Below are 14926 nucleotides of genomic sequence, written 5' to 3' on the forward strand. Positions count from 1 at the left end.
GGCTAGACGTTAGGAAAAAATTCTTTACAGAAAGGGTCATTGGGCGCTGGAACAGGCTGCCCAGGGAGGTGGTTGAGTCACCTTCCCTGGAGGTGTTTAAGGCATGGATGGACGAGGTGCTGAGGGATATGGTTTAGTGTTTGATAGGAACAGTTGGACTCGATGATCCGGTGGGTCTCTTCCAACCTGGTTATTCTGTGATTCTGTGACTGCTCTGCTCCAAGAGTTCTGTTGTCACAGGTGTACTTCGCTCCCTTTCTTCTCTCTGACTGGTGATACTGTTCCCTGTCCCCACCAAAAGGTGCAGAGCGTGGTGCTAAATTTGCATGTCAAAGGAAAATTTTGCATCTTACATGAGACTCCTACCACTGCCTTGTGCTGTGAAGCCTTCATCATGGGGAAAAGCCCTCAGATCCCATTCTCGTTTGCCAGCACAACCAGATCAGCTTGGGAGGAGAAGATGCAGGAAGGATAGCCTTGACTATCTAGTAGCACATTTAGCAAGTCTTTAATATAGGGAAGGGGTGGTTGTTTGTTTGTTTTTTCTTCTTTGATAATAAATGTTGAGAAAGATTCTGGCAGTACTATTAGTAGTTCTGCCTGCTTGTCTAGATCAGGTTTATGTTTTCTTGTTAGACGATCAAAATGTATAAATCTATATAATATATATGCATACAAATACTACTGCCAGACTAACCTGATCGCCTTCTATGACAAAGTGACCCGGCTACTGGATGAGGGAAAGGCTGTGGATGTGGTCTTCCTGGACTTCAGCAAAGCCTTTGACACAGTTTCCCACAGCATTCTGCTTGAGAAACTGTCAGCCTCTGGGCTGGACAGGCGCACACTCTCCTGGGTGGAAAACTGGTTGGATGGCCGGGCCCAGAGAGTGGTGGTAAATGGTGTGAAATCCAGCTGGAGGCCAGTGACAAGTGGGGTTCCCCAGGGCTCAGTGCTGGGTCCAGCCCTGTTCAATGTCTTCATCAATGACCTGGATGAAGGCATCGAGTGCACCCTTAGCAAGTTTGCGGACGACACTAAGCTGGGTGGAAGTGTCGATCTGCTGGAGGGTCGGGAGGCTCTGCAAAGGAATCTGAACAGGCTGGACCGCTGGGCAGAGTCCAATGGCATGAGGTTTAACAAGGCCAAATGCCGGGTCCTTCACTTGGGGCACAACAACCCTATGCAGTGCTACAGACTGGGAGAAGTCTGTCTAGAAAGCTGCCTGGAGGAGAGGGACCTGGGGGTGTTGGTTGACAGCCGACTGAATATGAGCCAGCAGTGTGCCCAGGTGGCCAAGAAGGCCAATGGCATCTTGGCTTGTATCAGAAACGGCGTGACCAGCAGGTCCAGGGAGGTTATCCTCCCTCTGTACTCGGCACTGGTGAGACCGCTCCTCGAATACTGTGTTCAGTTCTGGGCCCCTCACCACAAGAAGGATGTTGAGGCTCTGGAGAGAGTCCAGAGAAGAGCAACAAAGCTGGTGAAAGGGCTGGAGAACAGGCCTTATGAGGAGCGGCTGAGAGAGCTGGGGTTGTTTAGCCTGGAGAAGAGGAGGCTGAGGGGTGACCTCATTGCTCTCTACAACTACCTGAAAGGACGATGTAGAGAGGAGGGTGCTGGCCTCTTCTCCCAAGTGACAGGGGACAGGACAAGAGGGAATGGCCTCAAGCTCCGACAGGGGAGGTTTAGGCTAGACGTTAGGAAAAAATTCTTTACAGAAAGGGTCATTGGGCGCTGGAACAGGCTGCCCAGGGAGGTGGTTGAGTCACCTTCCCTGGAGGTGTTTAAGGCACGGGTGGACGAGGTGCTGAGGGATATGGTTTAGTGTTTGGTAGGAACGGTTGGACTCGGTGATCCGGTGGGTCTCTTCCAGCCTGGTTATTCTGTGATTCTGTGATTCTGTGAAATGCATAAATCTGACAGTCTGAAGAATCTGCAGATACTTAAAGATCTAATTTTTTATTCCATTTCTCCTAGGTCTCTGCATGGGGTGGTTATGTTTTCATTATCAACCTTATTCCACTCCATGTATTTGTTTTGTTGCTGATGCAGAGATACAGCAGTAGGGTCTACATTGGTAAGTTTTGTTCATTAATCAGTCATTCTCAGGTGCTAAATCATGAGATATGAAATTAATTATACTGATGTGTTTTGTGTCAAGTGGGAATTAAATAATTGCATGAGGTTGCATTTTAGTAACTTGAGTGCTTATTATAGTCAGTTATTCTTGACAGCATGGCAATAAGGAGTTAAAACATAGACTTTCAGAATTTCATGTATTAGCTGCTTATTAATTTTTTCCTTTCTAGTGCACCGAAGGAAAAAAATGGATAGTTTGAGATTTGAAAAATTGTTTTTATATATTTTAAATATTTGTATTGTCTTTGTCTGGAATAATATTTCTTTTTTTTGTCTTCTCCTAGTATGTTAAGCAATTCCCATTAATAAGTTGTGCAACAGAAATGTGAATGATTGTGACATATAGGAGAAAAGACATAGGGAGGGATTTTAAGCAGTCATGTATGTCTTGCATAACGTAGACTAAAAGAATCCGTCTACTCCACGTGAGTTCTTAAGATTTTATGGGGTTAATGGGTCAGCCTTCGCTCCAGTTTCAAGAATACATGAATAGGATACTAACTTTTTAATTTATTTGGCTGACATTTAATACTCTATAAACTGTTTTTACAGAGACTTTACTAGTTGAATCAGTTTGCCATAGTGTAGGTGTGTGAATGAGATAAATAATAAGCAGTTTGGATATTCAAGGGTTTATAAATTGGTTAGAACATTTTTGACTCCCTAATGTGAGGTCTTTACAAGAGATTGTTGAGACCATCGTAGGCATTGAATTGGAATATTACAGGATGTTCCATGTTTATAAATATGTTTTTGTTACCCATTTTTATACTGTTTTATCTAGAAAAATTCTATCTACTTATACGCTTGAACCATTATGTACTAAATTGTTTACTTAATTTACTCAAGTTCAGTTTTGTGTTCTTGTTACCAAAATTATAAATATTACTTTCATGTTCTTTGTTAATCTATGTATATAATTCAGAAATGGAAATTCTTTTTTTTCTTAGGTAAAAAAAAAAAGCCCTAATCCACCTTTTAATCTTTAATGCTAGCATTACTTAACTTCTTCATTAACTACTTCATAACTTAAGGGAAAGTAATTTATCCTGGTTTGCGTTTTAGAATTGCTTTATTGAATATTCTCATTTCTCAGTTTCTGTGACTTAGGTAAGAATAAATTAAATCTACTAGTTATAAAATTCTGAAGTGATGTGGTACCAGAAACAGTAAAGAATAAGTACTCTTGCTTTTTCAGCTTTCAATGAACTAGTCTTCGAACTCATCTGGGGAAAATAGTACTGCAGGTTCATATGAATTAAAGGTTTTGGCAGACGTTTGTTTTGCAAATAGCAACAGTGTTTTGAGATTTTATTGCCCTTCAGCTGTGAGGGAGATGTACTTCAGCAGAGCTGTCAAAATGAAAATGTGATGCTGCTCTGCTCTTTCACTGCAACTGCTGTCTTAATTTCAGCTTCCATGACAAGCCTTACACGTAGAGAAGTCTTTACATCTCACGTTAGTATGATTTCTAGGTTTGTCTAACAGGATGTTTCTGTAAAACAGGTAAGAATGTTGAAGTACTTCTAGGAGGACATTAAAACATGGTTCACTTCTGAACTATTCAGATAGGGGACTAGAGTTTACAGAAGCTCATTGAAGTAGGGAGAATAAAGATGGTTTTGGAGCTTCTGTGATACGCAATTGCTAATGTGCCTGAAGCGGTCTCATAATTCTCAAAAAGCTACCAATGTGCAGCTAAAACTTGTGTAAACTATTGTCAGCTACAGTAGCCAGTAAAAGCTACATCCATTTTACTATTACCAAGAGGGTTGGGGATTTTAAACTCTACATCAGTTGCGTAATTTTTTAAACTAGCATGAGCCTAACTTGTAGCTGATGAATGTTTAATCTGACATAATGACATAACTATAGAGAACAATATTTGGTAGCATCATGTTTTTAAAAAAATAGTGATGATGCCTTGTATATATTTTTTGTACAGATATTTATACACCAAAAAAAAAAAACGTTAATGGGACGTGATCTGATATGCCTGGCAGTGTAATTCAGATTCATTTAGTGAGAAAAAACTTTCTAGTAGATGAACGTTTTGCTGATTTAAAAATATTTTATGACTTGCAGGCTGATGAATTTATCAGCCAGATAGCTTCTGACCCGTTGGCATTGATGATGATCATGTTGCCTTCCTTTGAAAGCTTAAGCTTTCCTTTTTTTGTTTTACTCTTGATAGCCGTCAATATCTTTCATTCAGTTTTCACTGGCTTTATAATTAAGAACAGGTGCTACTGTTCTAGGTTACTAGCAACACTTGTATTGGTAAATAACTTCTTTATTCAGCTACAGAACTGATATTTTTTCTTACTGTACTTGTAGTTTCTCTTGTAGTCTCATATGTTTAAAAAAATACATGGTTTTACATTTGGAAAGCTACTAATACGCATTTAAGTTATGCTTAGGCCCTTAAAGAGACTTAGTAATTTTCACTTTGATCTGGTTTATTTTTCTTGTACAATTTTTTTTAAATTCCATATGCTTTTCAGAATGTTTAATAACAAAGCACTTAATGATCTTCCACAATTCAAAACTTAATTCCTTATTCTGTTGGGTTTTATCACTTATATAGTGAACAGACATATAAATATATCAACTACTCCAGTATTCTAAAGCTTCAGTTTATTTGTGGTGATTAGAATCCATTAATTGAAAGTATGTAGTCATGTATTTGATAGTATTCTCTGGAGAAGTTACTCAGTAGGTTCTTCCTATGTTTGTGTAGTATGCAGCAACTAAAATTGTTTGAGAAATTAGTTTATCCACAGTAGGTCAGAATGGTTTTGTTCTTTACCTAGTCAAAATTATAACCACGAGAGTAGCTTGCAGGAATAAAAATTAATTTCTTGTTTCTGCAAAGACTCTGCAAACAGTGGAATGTAAAGGAATATAGAAAGTTTGTGTTGATGTATCACCTTGATGTAGCTCAGTTCCTAAAAAAATTGTGGTGGTGTGTAAATTGCCAGGTTTTTTTCAATACTAGGCTGATATGTGATAGCTTTTTGAAAAAAGTGGGATTAAGGGATGGGAGGGTAGGAGGAATTGTACAAGGAAAGTATAGCAGTTGCAGGACTAGGCTTAACAACAGTGGTTTACAATGGTCTTGAACAACTGTGAAATGTAGTGATCTATGCCAATCATTGGACTTCCACAGGATGGCAGTGTTGTAACAGTTTCATGGTACGGTAAATGATTTATGTTGTGGTGAATTCTTCAAAAATTGAGCTTCCTACAGCAAAAATGTATTTTGGTGATGTCAGGGGGGATAGATCAGTAGCTAGGCCAAGTAGTGCAATACAGATGTTTGAAAGAATACTAGAGGAGACTACAAGTAGTTGGAAGTATCCTCACAATCACTTCTGTGACTTTTGGAAGGCATGCAGTACCCTGAGAGCATAATCCCCCAGTGAGACCACACAAGTGCTATGGAAACAATGTCATTGGTAGGTGATGAGCTCCCCAGACCTGTTCTCTGGGAGGTAACTGAAAGATTGTAAGAGAACAGGGATCTATTAATAAGATCAAAGTTGTAACAAAGACAGTGGTTAATGATTTGTAAGACTGTTTCAAAATCTGAGAGGTGGATTGTTGTTGTTTGCCACTAAGGAATAAAACTTTGTTTGGACTTTAAGTTTGCTGATTACTTCAAACATAATTACTCATGGCTGTTCAGAGTTTGCATTTCCCTCTTCCCCTCCCCTAGGACCAAGCCCCTGTCAAAATAGAGTACATGAATCTTAGTGCATACGTAATAAGTGTTCATATTATTAATACTAATGTTAATATTAATTATGATGGTCTTGGCCTCTACTTTCTGGGGGGTTGTGAGGCCGCATGATTGATATAGATCCATTAACACACATGCTAAATATTGACTTAAAATTTTATTGCTTTTCAGTTCCTTGGCGTGCCTCAGCTCCTTTGTTAAAAAAAAGAATAAGCATACCTCTTTGCATTTTCTGAATAGGTAGTGAACTCTTAAATGTCTTGCTTCTTTGAGATCTGTTCCCTTTAGTTTCTTCTCATATGGAAAGCTTCTTTTTTCACTTGTCAGAGAGCTCTTCTCCCACCTACAACCCTCAGAAACAAGATAGGAAGAGATAAATATTTCCAAGCCTGAGCATCTTAGGTAGCTGGTTTATTTCCCTATAGGAGAAGCAAAACCAGTGCACTTTGGAACAAGAGTGCTTTGCTATTTCCTCTAAAATTGGATGCAGTAAGTGGGTTTATTCTAGTCAGAGGAGGAAAAAGCAATTAGGATGGCTGAAATATTTAGAATGGTACAGTTCTATTTGTGTCACTGGAGTTGGAGTAGACTCTATTATGGAACCAATGGTTTTGAAAAGTGTGTATTCATTTTCTTCCTACCTTTCTCTTCCTTCTGTCTCTTCACTCTGTATTTTCCCAGCATATAGCACTTTCTACATTGTGGGGTTAATACTATCGATGCAGATACCTTTTGTGGGATTTCAGCCAATTAGAACAAGTGAACACATGGCAGCTGCAGGTAAGAAAATTAAATGTCTTCCTCCGAACAGCCTACTTAGCACAAGAAGACCATAAACCCTTGTGGCTTTGTTTCCTTGTATTAGAAAGAACACCTACTAATATACCAAATTGTTAAAGAAAGAAGTACAATTTAGTGTCTGTAGGGAAGTTTTCTTTCCAATTGACCCATTATCCTTCTTTTCGTGAGCTAATGGCAGTAAAATGTTTCCATAACACTATCAGTTACAGTTTCTGACAAGCGCTTATTTTACAGATTGATAATCTCTCCTGTTTTGCAATATAATGTTGCCTTCAAGTGTTTTACAATTAAAACATTCCTTATTGGTATACACAGTTTTTACTGAGCAATTTGGTTTTAGAGTCGATGGACTTCTGCAGTTTTTCGAAGTGGGTTAAATACAAACCGCTTAAATTACTAATCAGGAGGCTGAGTTGTAAATAACTGATTTCAATCTTGTTTGATTCTTTTTATTTCTTTAAAGTAAGTTGATTTTTCAATAGCTGTTAAGTTAGACATTTTGTTTAATTGACAAGCAATGACCTCTGCTAAGGCTGGTACATTTATGTTTAACTGCGTACACTTTTTGGTGACATAGTTTAGTTTGTTAGATTCCTCAGGTTTTTATCATGTGTGGTCACTTATCAAAATTTGGGACAGCAATTGGAATATCATTAAAATTTACCAGAAAAATAGTTTTTAAAATGGAGATTTTTTTTTTTTAACAATCTGAATAGAATGAGTAAAGATTATAAAATAACATTTTGCCTCTGAAGAATTTTACATTTATTTAGTAAACAGAGTTTGTATATTTCTCTAGGAGATCAGAACTAGTGAATTTCAACATTGTGCACCTCAAATTTGTTGTTAAATTGAAGAAAGACCATACAGTTGAGGTCTGGTTGCTGTTTCTGCCAGCTACCACTGCATTTTCAGTTTTGAATGGACTAATCATTGGGTTGATCCAGTTACATACATTGAAATGGAAAGCAACAGAAAAAAACTCACATCCAATTTCTTTGTTTAATGTTAAACTCTAAGCAGCATTATCAGCCTTTTTGTGGCATGCTTACCCAGTGAATTCCAGTGTTTTTGCACTGGCTTTACATAGTTCAGTTGTTGTGTCACTTAAGGCTTATTTGTTTCATTGTGGTTTTTTTTCCCTTCAATAAAACCAGTAGCCTAATTTTCATATATTTCTAGATTAGCCTTGTTTGTGTGTTGCCTGAGGTCTGTCTTAATTTTCCACCAAGTCTAGGTATGTTAACCTCTGTTTTTGTCGTAATCAATGCAATTTAGTTTTCAGGTGATTCTCTCCCTTACCCCAGTTTAATTTGTGAGCAAAGAGCCATTAGGTGTTTGAGCTTTTGATGTAATAAGCAAAGGATGTTTAGAGAGTATTTCTCTCATTGTAGGCAGCTGTCATTGCAAGGAAGTGTCATCCCTGTTAAGTATTAAAGATGCACTTTACATTTACTTTTCTAATTCAAATATAGCCAAAGTATGCCAGTTGATTTAACAGCTGTTACTGCTTTTGAACATTTAAACAAAAATTTTCCTCTTTCTTTAGGTGTTTTTGCACTGCTGCAGGCGTATGCATTTTTGCAGTATCTGAGAGACAGATTAACAAAGCAAGAATTTCAGACGTTGTTCTTCTTGGGTGTCTCACTAGCTGCTGGGGTTGTATTCCTAAGTGTCATCTACTTGACATACACAGGTAAATGTGAAAATAATTTGCCTTTGGAGCAGGTAAACTAGATGATCAGCATTTGGTTTAGTCTAAAGTAGTTGTTTGAAATCTATGTTCCTGTTTGTTGGAATTCAGTGTGCTTTCTGCGCTGCAGGAAAAAAAAACTAACTTTGTAGCATCACTCCAATAGTTCAGGTTTATCCACAAAATAACGTAAGAAGTTAGATTGGGTGAGGAACATTACTATGGCCAAAGCGTATTATGAAGATAATTTCAGCTAATCTATTCATTAATAGGTCAAGGACAGATTACTTACTTTCTGAAATGCTTGAGTCTTGATTTCTGCATGACTGGAATGAACCTGCAAGTTGTACTTTACTTCTGGAGTTCAGCCTCCAGTCTTCAAGGCAGTTCAACTCAATCCACAAAAACAAACTTTTTTTCATGGTTGCCATCCCCAGATGCCTCGCTGCCACTTTCTGATTCCATTATAAACATCCTTGGTGATCTAATAGCATCCTTCCTGCCTCTGATGATGAAAAAGTAATCTTATTTTCCTGGCTAAATATGTCACCCATGCAAAAATTTATTTCTGCTCGGTTGAAATTGCATGATCTTAATATTATATACAGGTCTCTTTTATCAGAGTTTTATTTTGAGAAAAACTCTTTCTTGGAACATAAGTTCTTCTTTCATGTACTTCTTTCTAGCAATGTTTCATAGAAGCATAAAATCATAGATTAAGCAGGTTGGAAGAGACCCACCGGATCATCGAGTTTCCAGTGTAAACTTTTTTAGTATCAGTTGTTTAACATTTTGGACTGTTTAATAGCAGTTTTATTTGTTAATTACAATACCATTATTCCAAAAGAATACTTAGAATCACTATTTGTTTGAAAATCTTCTAAAATTTGATGGTTTGATTTGCTCTTCAGTACTTCTGAGCAGGTCCTACTAATCGTAGCAAAAATTTTCAGACTGGCATATCAAAACAAAATTCAGCTTCAATTCTCAGTGTGCAGAAAAATGTCTTCTGTTGGTAGTTCTTAGGAAATGTGACTTCAGCTTCTGAAATTCACTGATTGCTATCACTGCTTCACCAGATGGAGCAAACCTTGCTCCCTCAGCTTCTGGTATGCTGTGCAGTCTGGGATCCTGACCATCTCACAGCACTCTGTTCTCTCTCTATTTTCTTAACAAGACTCTTGCAGAAGCATGCTCACATCTGGACCCTGTATTGCAGGTGCAATACATGGAAGAAAGGGTATGAGGTTCTCTATTGAAATCCTGCCTGTCATAAGGCTTGGCAGCCATGCTTTTCATTTTGGCAGAGTTCCCTGTTCTGGCTTTTGGGTTATTTTTACTTTTTGCTAGCTGGACCCCAGTACTACTTTGAGATTGTTGGAACAGCCAGTTTTCGGCCCATCAAATGGTCTGTTTGTGCAGACCATCATTCTTCAGCTTATTTATAAAAAATTAGGAAAATGGTTTTAAAAACATTTAATAATGTATTCCAGGAGGCTGATCTTTTGAGGAACTCAGGTCAGATGAGCGCTGTCTAATCTTTCATTTTGGATACATCCAGAGAAGACAATCACCAGTAGTTCCCTATCTGTTGGCAGCTCCTTCTTGTGCATGCAGTGTTTTGGGAGCAAGTTTTGTATCTGAAGACTGAAGAGGAAAATTGTCTTGTTGTAGAACGTTAACCACAGTATTCAAATGTCTAAACTAGATACTAAACTGAAACCTTCAGTCAGATTATACTAGTTTAAATATCAGGTGGAGGGAAGACTGTGTCATGCACAAAGGCTTGGTTAATAGAGAAAGTTAAGTCCTTTTATTTTACTTCAGCTTGTCTGTATCTGTCTTCAGAGGGAGCTTAAACAGTTGCAAGGAAAGTGGAAATAAAATTTACAAAGAATCTCACTGACAATTACTTTTAATAATAATTTTTGTTTTCATCTGATAATGATACTGTTTCTTTTCATCTTATGATAATCAAATATTGGAAGGCTTTGTTTAAAAAAAACATTAAAAGCTTAGCAGCATGTCTAGTAGCAACTTTTATCTTCCATGTCACACGTAGATTCATCAGTAGAGAAACAATAGGAAACCACTGTTTCATTGAGTGTTAGAATCATAGAGTGGTTTGGGTTGGAAGAGACGTTAAAGATCATGTAGTTCCAACCCCCTTGCCTTGGGCAGGGACACCTCCCACTCAGATGTTTCAGAAAAATTAAATACTTATTCAGTTATGGTTTTTTATACTTCTTTACGGAGTATATTCTTTCAGAAATATTTTATTTATTATTGCATTACTTTGACTTTTGGAGGTGTGCATGTCTTGATACTCGGTGAGTACAGTGTGATCCTGTAGGAGTGTGTTATTCTAAAACTAGCTTCATGGTTGGTAACTTTATAGCCTGCCTACAGTGGGTCTGGTTAAATGAAATTTCTTTCAGTTTATGCTGTAATTTGAGGGAGTAGGAATATATTACATTTAAATACCTAGGCGGCAAAAGGGTTTTTTTCCCCCTTCTGTTTTTCAGGGTATATTGCACCTTGGAGTGGCAGATTTTATTCATTGTGGGACACTGGGTAAGTAAGGATAAAGGATATAAGGATTTAGATACCAATAGCATACTTCCAAAAACTAATTATCTTTTGCTTTCCTCATCTTCAAATCCATGTAGCGTTTCAGTCAAGGAGAATTAGTTGGCTTTAATCAGTTATCTAAGGAGAGCATTTGTAGGAACCATTTCATGATCTTTGTAACCATTTCACTAATCTGTCTATTAAATTTCTTGCTTCTTTGTAAGTCTCTGAATATGTAATGGTATGTTTTTCTATATAAGATTGTGGTGCTTCTCAGCATAAAATAGCCAAAAGCTGTACCAACACTTGAGGACATGTTTAAAAATTACTAAGAGCCTTAAACATACACTCTTGTCATTGTGCAGCATTGCACAAAATCACAAACATGTTCCACGTGTTATCTTGCATGTTGTATGTTAATTATGTTCATGCATCTGTTCTGTGTATACAGACGTCTAGTCTGAACAATTCCACTTTATTGATGTGTGTTTTCATGGGTATATTAATTACTCTTTTGCTTTAGTTAACTTTTAAAAGTCCGGCATTAAATTCTTTAGTCAGCCAGGAAAATAGGAGTAAAATCAAGGCTATTTTCCTCAGATAAATGTATTTAAGGTGAAACTCAGGGGGTTGGTGGGTTGGTTGGTTGGGGTTTTTTTTAAGATTAAAAGCAGGGATGCAAGGATAGGAGTTCAAACTTTTGCAGTTCGGGTTTTTTTCAGCTGCAAAGCCCAGCTTATAGGAGATTCTGTTATACTCTGTAATAAATATAGTTAGAATAGAGGCCAATAAAGAAGCCTCACATTTATTTGAAGAACATATAGATGTTATTCTTTGCCTACAAATGAAGTGCTCTCTGCATACACAAAGCATTAAACTTTTGAGGGCTTGTCTACATTAGAAAATCAGATTGTGTTAAAACACACAATAGAGTTTTCAATGCAAACTAGATCTCAGTGAAGAAAAGGACATGTGTTTGATACCTCACCGTTTGGTCACATCGCACACCAGATTAGGTCCATATGTATAGCTGTCTTTAATGTAGAACACAGTTTTGTCCTTGTCTGCACTGAGTTTTTAACATGTTGTTGGGCTGACAAGTATTTCCAAGTGTAGACAAGGCCTGATTGCTTTCAATGTCTAAAAGAATGTAGGAGCATCAGTAACTGGCCTGGTATTTAATACTGTAATTCTGTATTGAGAAAATGAGGGTATTCTGTGTAAAGGAGAGTGTTTCAAATATAATGTTAAAAATCTAAGATTCTTACTGGCATGGATAGTTACCTCTTCAAAATATAATGATAGGGGTTCCATAGCTGCGTGTTTGCATTTTGGTGAATTTGGCTTCATATACAGCCATAGTAAACCAAAACATCCATAGTTTTCATTCTTCTATTTATTATGGAAATCATCCTTTATATTGGTGTTTTAAATAGCCGTGTACACTGAATGTTTCCTAAATACAGTGAGATCTAGGGAGTTTTTGGTAAAGAAGTTTTATCAGATTTCTGCTGAATAGAGCTCTTGCCATTTTAAATTGAAATGCTTCTTTTGAAATTAATTTCAGAATTCCTAATGTTTACAAGTTTTAATAATTTTATCTTTTCAAAATAATTTGAACTGAATTTTTTTTAAAAAAGGTATGCGAAAATTCACATCCCGATCATTGCCTCTGTGTCTGAGCATCAGCCTACAACATGGGTTTCCTTCTTTTTTGATCTGCATATTCTCGTGTGTACTTTCCCAGCAGGGCTGTGGTTCTGTATCAAAAACATCAATGATGAAAGAGTCTTTGGTAAGAGAAAATATTTTAAAATTGTTTTGAAAAATCTTGCCTTCAACTTCATTCCATTCCGGTTTTGTTTGTTAAAAGCTGGTATATGGCTTTTTCTAGGAAAGGTTTTAAAGTGATGTGTTCAAAGATGATTCTTAAAAGTTGCCTGCACCCAGCAGTATTTATAACCTTTTATAAAAACGCAGGTTGTTGAAGTGGTTATGGAATGTCATCCCAAGCTGTGGGATTTATTGATGTGGTTCTCTTCTGCAGATGGAGTTGCACGCTCTCCCACACACCGACCTTGCAAACCGCATCCTAGGGTACACTTCCACAGTACGGTTCAGTCAGATGAACAGTCCCTGTCCTGCACAGGCTGCAAAGCAACCAGCCCTTCTCTGGTTGTCTGGCACTCATCCCATCACAGATGATTCAAAATACCTTTTCTTTCCAGATTTTCTGCTATTTTAGTGAATGGAATCATTTGCTGCGGAACAGGTGTTAGACAAGACATAAGCGTAAGCGGAGGTGCAGGATCTCCCTGTGTCAGTAACAACAAATTGTTTATTTGTACGAAGCTGTATTGTGAAAGCCAGCTTTTAAGATTACGAATGAGGCTTGTAAGGATGTGATGTGGAGTTATAGGCCATATGGTGAAGATCACACAGGACCTGGGTTTTTACAGGGACAGGAGGCTCCTGGCTAATATAACTGCCTCTTAAGATTACCTAAGAGGGATGTGGGCAGTGGGAATGTTTGTTTTCTTAAACCCAATGACTCTGGGATGTTCTATGCTCTGTGGGTCACAGCGAGTCCTTGCCAAGGGTGGTGGTGGGCCGACTCACTTTCAGCCTCCTACTGCTACATCATCCATTTAAGACAGCATAGAAAACCTCTGATCGAGAATGGAGAGCTGTACTACTTCACTACAGAGTAGAAAATATGTACTGTAATCTGATAAATCCAGTGTCCCTTGATGATTTCCGTGACAAATCATTCACAGAAGTGTATTGTTAAGCTGTGGCAGGCAAGGAATAACCACTATTACTTGAACAAATGATAGATGTTCCTAACCAGTGTATACAGGTTTGTTATTTTTTTTCATCTAAGGAAAATGTTTTGAATATTCTTTACTATTCTGAAAATGTTGTTTAGGTTTGGGTGTTTTTTCAGGGGAGAGTGGAGAAAATACTGTTTAGGAAAACGAGCTTCTCAATAGGGCTTGCAATAACATATTTTTCTATGTGGAGTTATAATGTAGACAAGCCCCCAATTTGTCCACAAATATCACTAACTTAAGTTATAATTTGATATTTACTTGAAATTCTAATGCTTATTTTTGCTTTTTCAGTTACAGTAACTTCTTTGGCCTAGGGCTGTTCATGACTTTTTTTAATCAAATTAAGCTACCTGTTATTTCAGTAGCATTTTTGGTGTGTGATATTAAATTTCACTAATAATGTATCTCTGACACATTACTAATGAATAAGAAAATGGGTTGTGTTATCATTAACAGTAGTAAAGAAGAACTTCAGGGAAGGGTTTGAGGTTTAAGAGGGATAAATGTTAATTGAACTGTATCTCTGTAAATTAAGAAGCAATTAAATGCAAGATGCATACTGGAGTCTTTAAACATGTCGATGCTCAGCCCACTTCCAGAATAATTGTATGGAGAGCATGTACGTGTGCAGTCACAGCGAGTGTTATTTTCCAAATGTCATCAAAAGGTTTTTCTTTGCAGTTGCTCTGTATGCAATCAGCGCTGTTTACTTTGCTGGTGTGATGGTTCGGCTGATGCTCACTTTGACTCCAGTGGTCTGTATGCTGTCTGCAATTGCTTTCTCCAATGTCTTTGAGCGTTATTTGGGTGATGATATGAAGAGGGAAAATCCACCAATAGAGGACAGCAGTGATGAGGATGACAAAAGGAACCCTGGCAACCTATATGATAAGGTGAGGAGAGGGAGCAAAAGTTGGAAGTCAGAACCCAGCTTGTTTTTCCTATTTATTTTTCTTCTCTTTTGGTCTGAACATTTTAAATGCCAGTATAGGTCTGAATCACTAGCGTTTAAGTGTATAAGAAGTATTGGTGTTCTTCCATAAGGTGTAACTGATGTCCTGAAAAAAAAAATCTGGTTCCTTCTAGCTTGATCAGCAACGAGCCTTTAAACTAAAGGAAGTATAAAATGTTAACCCAGCTTCC

General features: G+C 37.5%; 1 protein-coding gene across 2 annotated transcripts in view; it reads left to right on the forward strand.

The window, feature by feature from the left end:
• STT3B (STT3 oligosaccharyltransferase complex catalytic subunit B) overlaps window positions 1-14926 on the forward strand; it is a 53506-nt gene that overhangs the window by 28463 nt on the left and 10117 nt on the right. For both annotated transcript variants that reach the window (XM_069860080.1, XM_069860081.1), the window contains exons 5-10: window positions 1981-2080; window positions 6566-6664; window positions 8235-8381; window positions 10904-10952; window positions 12590-12744; window positions 14465-14676. In XM_069860080.1, coding sequence (XP_069716181.1) covers window positions 1981-2080; window positions 6566-6664; window positions 8235-8381; window positions 10904-10952; window positions 12590-12744; window positions 14465-14676 — 762 coding nt within the window. The remainder of the gene's footprint in view (window positions 1-1980; window positions 2081-6565; window positions 6665-8234; window positions 8382-10903; window positions 10953-12589; window positions 12745-14464; window positions 14677-14926) is intronic.

Source organism: Phaenicophaeus curvirostris, chromosome 6 (assembly GCF_032191515.1).
Source record: "Phaenicophaeus curvirostris isolate KB17595 chromosome 6, BPBGC_Pcur_1.0, whole genome shotgun sequence".
NCBI classification, from domain to species: domain Eukaryota; kingdom Metazoa; phylum Chordata; class Aves; order Cuculiformes; family Cuculidae; genus Phaenicophaeus; species Phaenicophaeus curvirostris.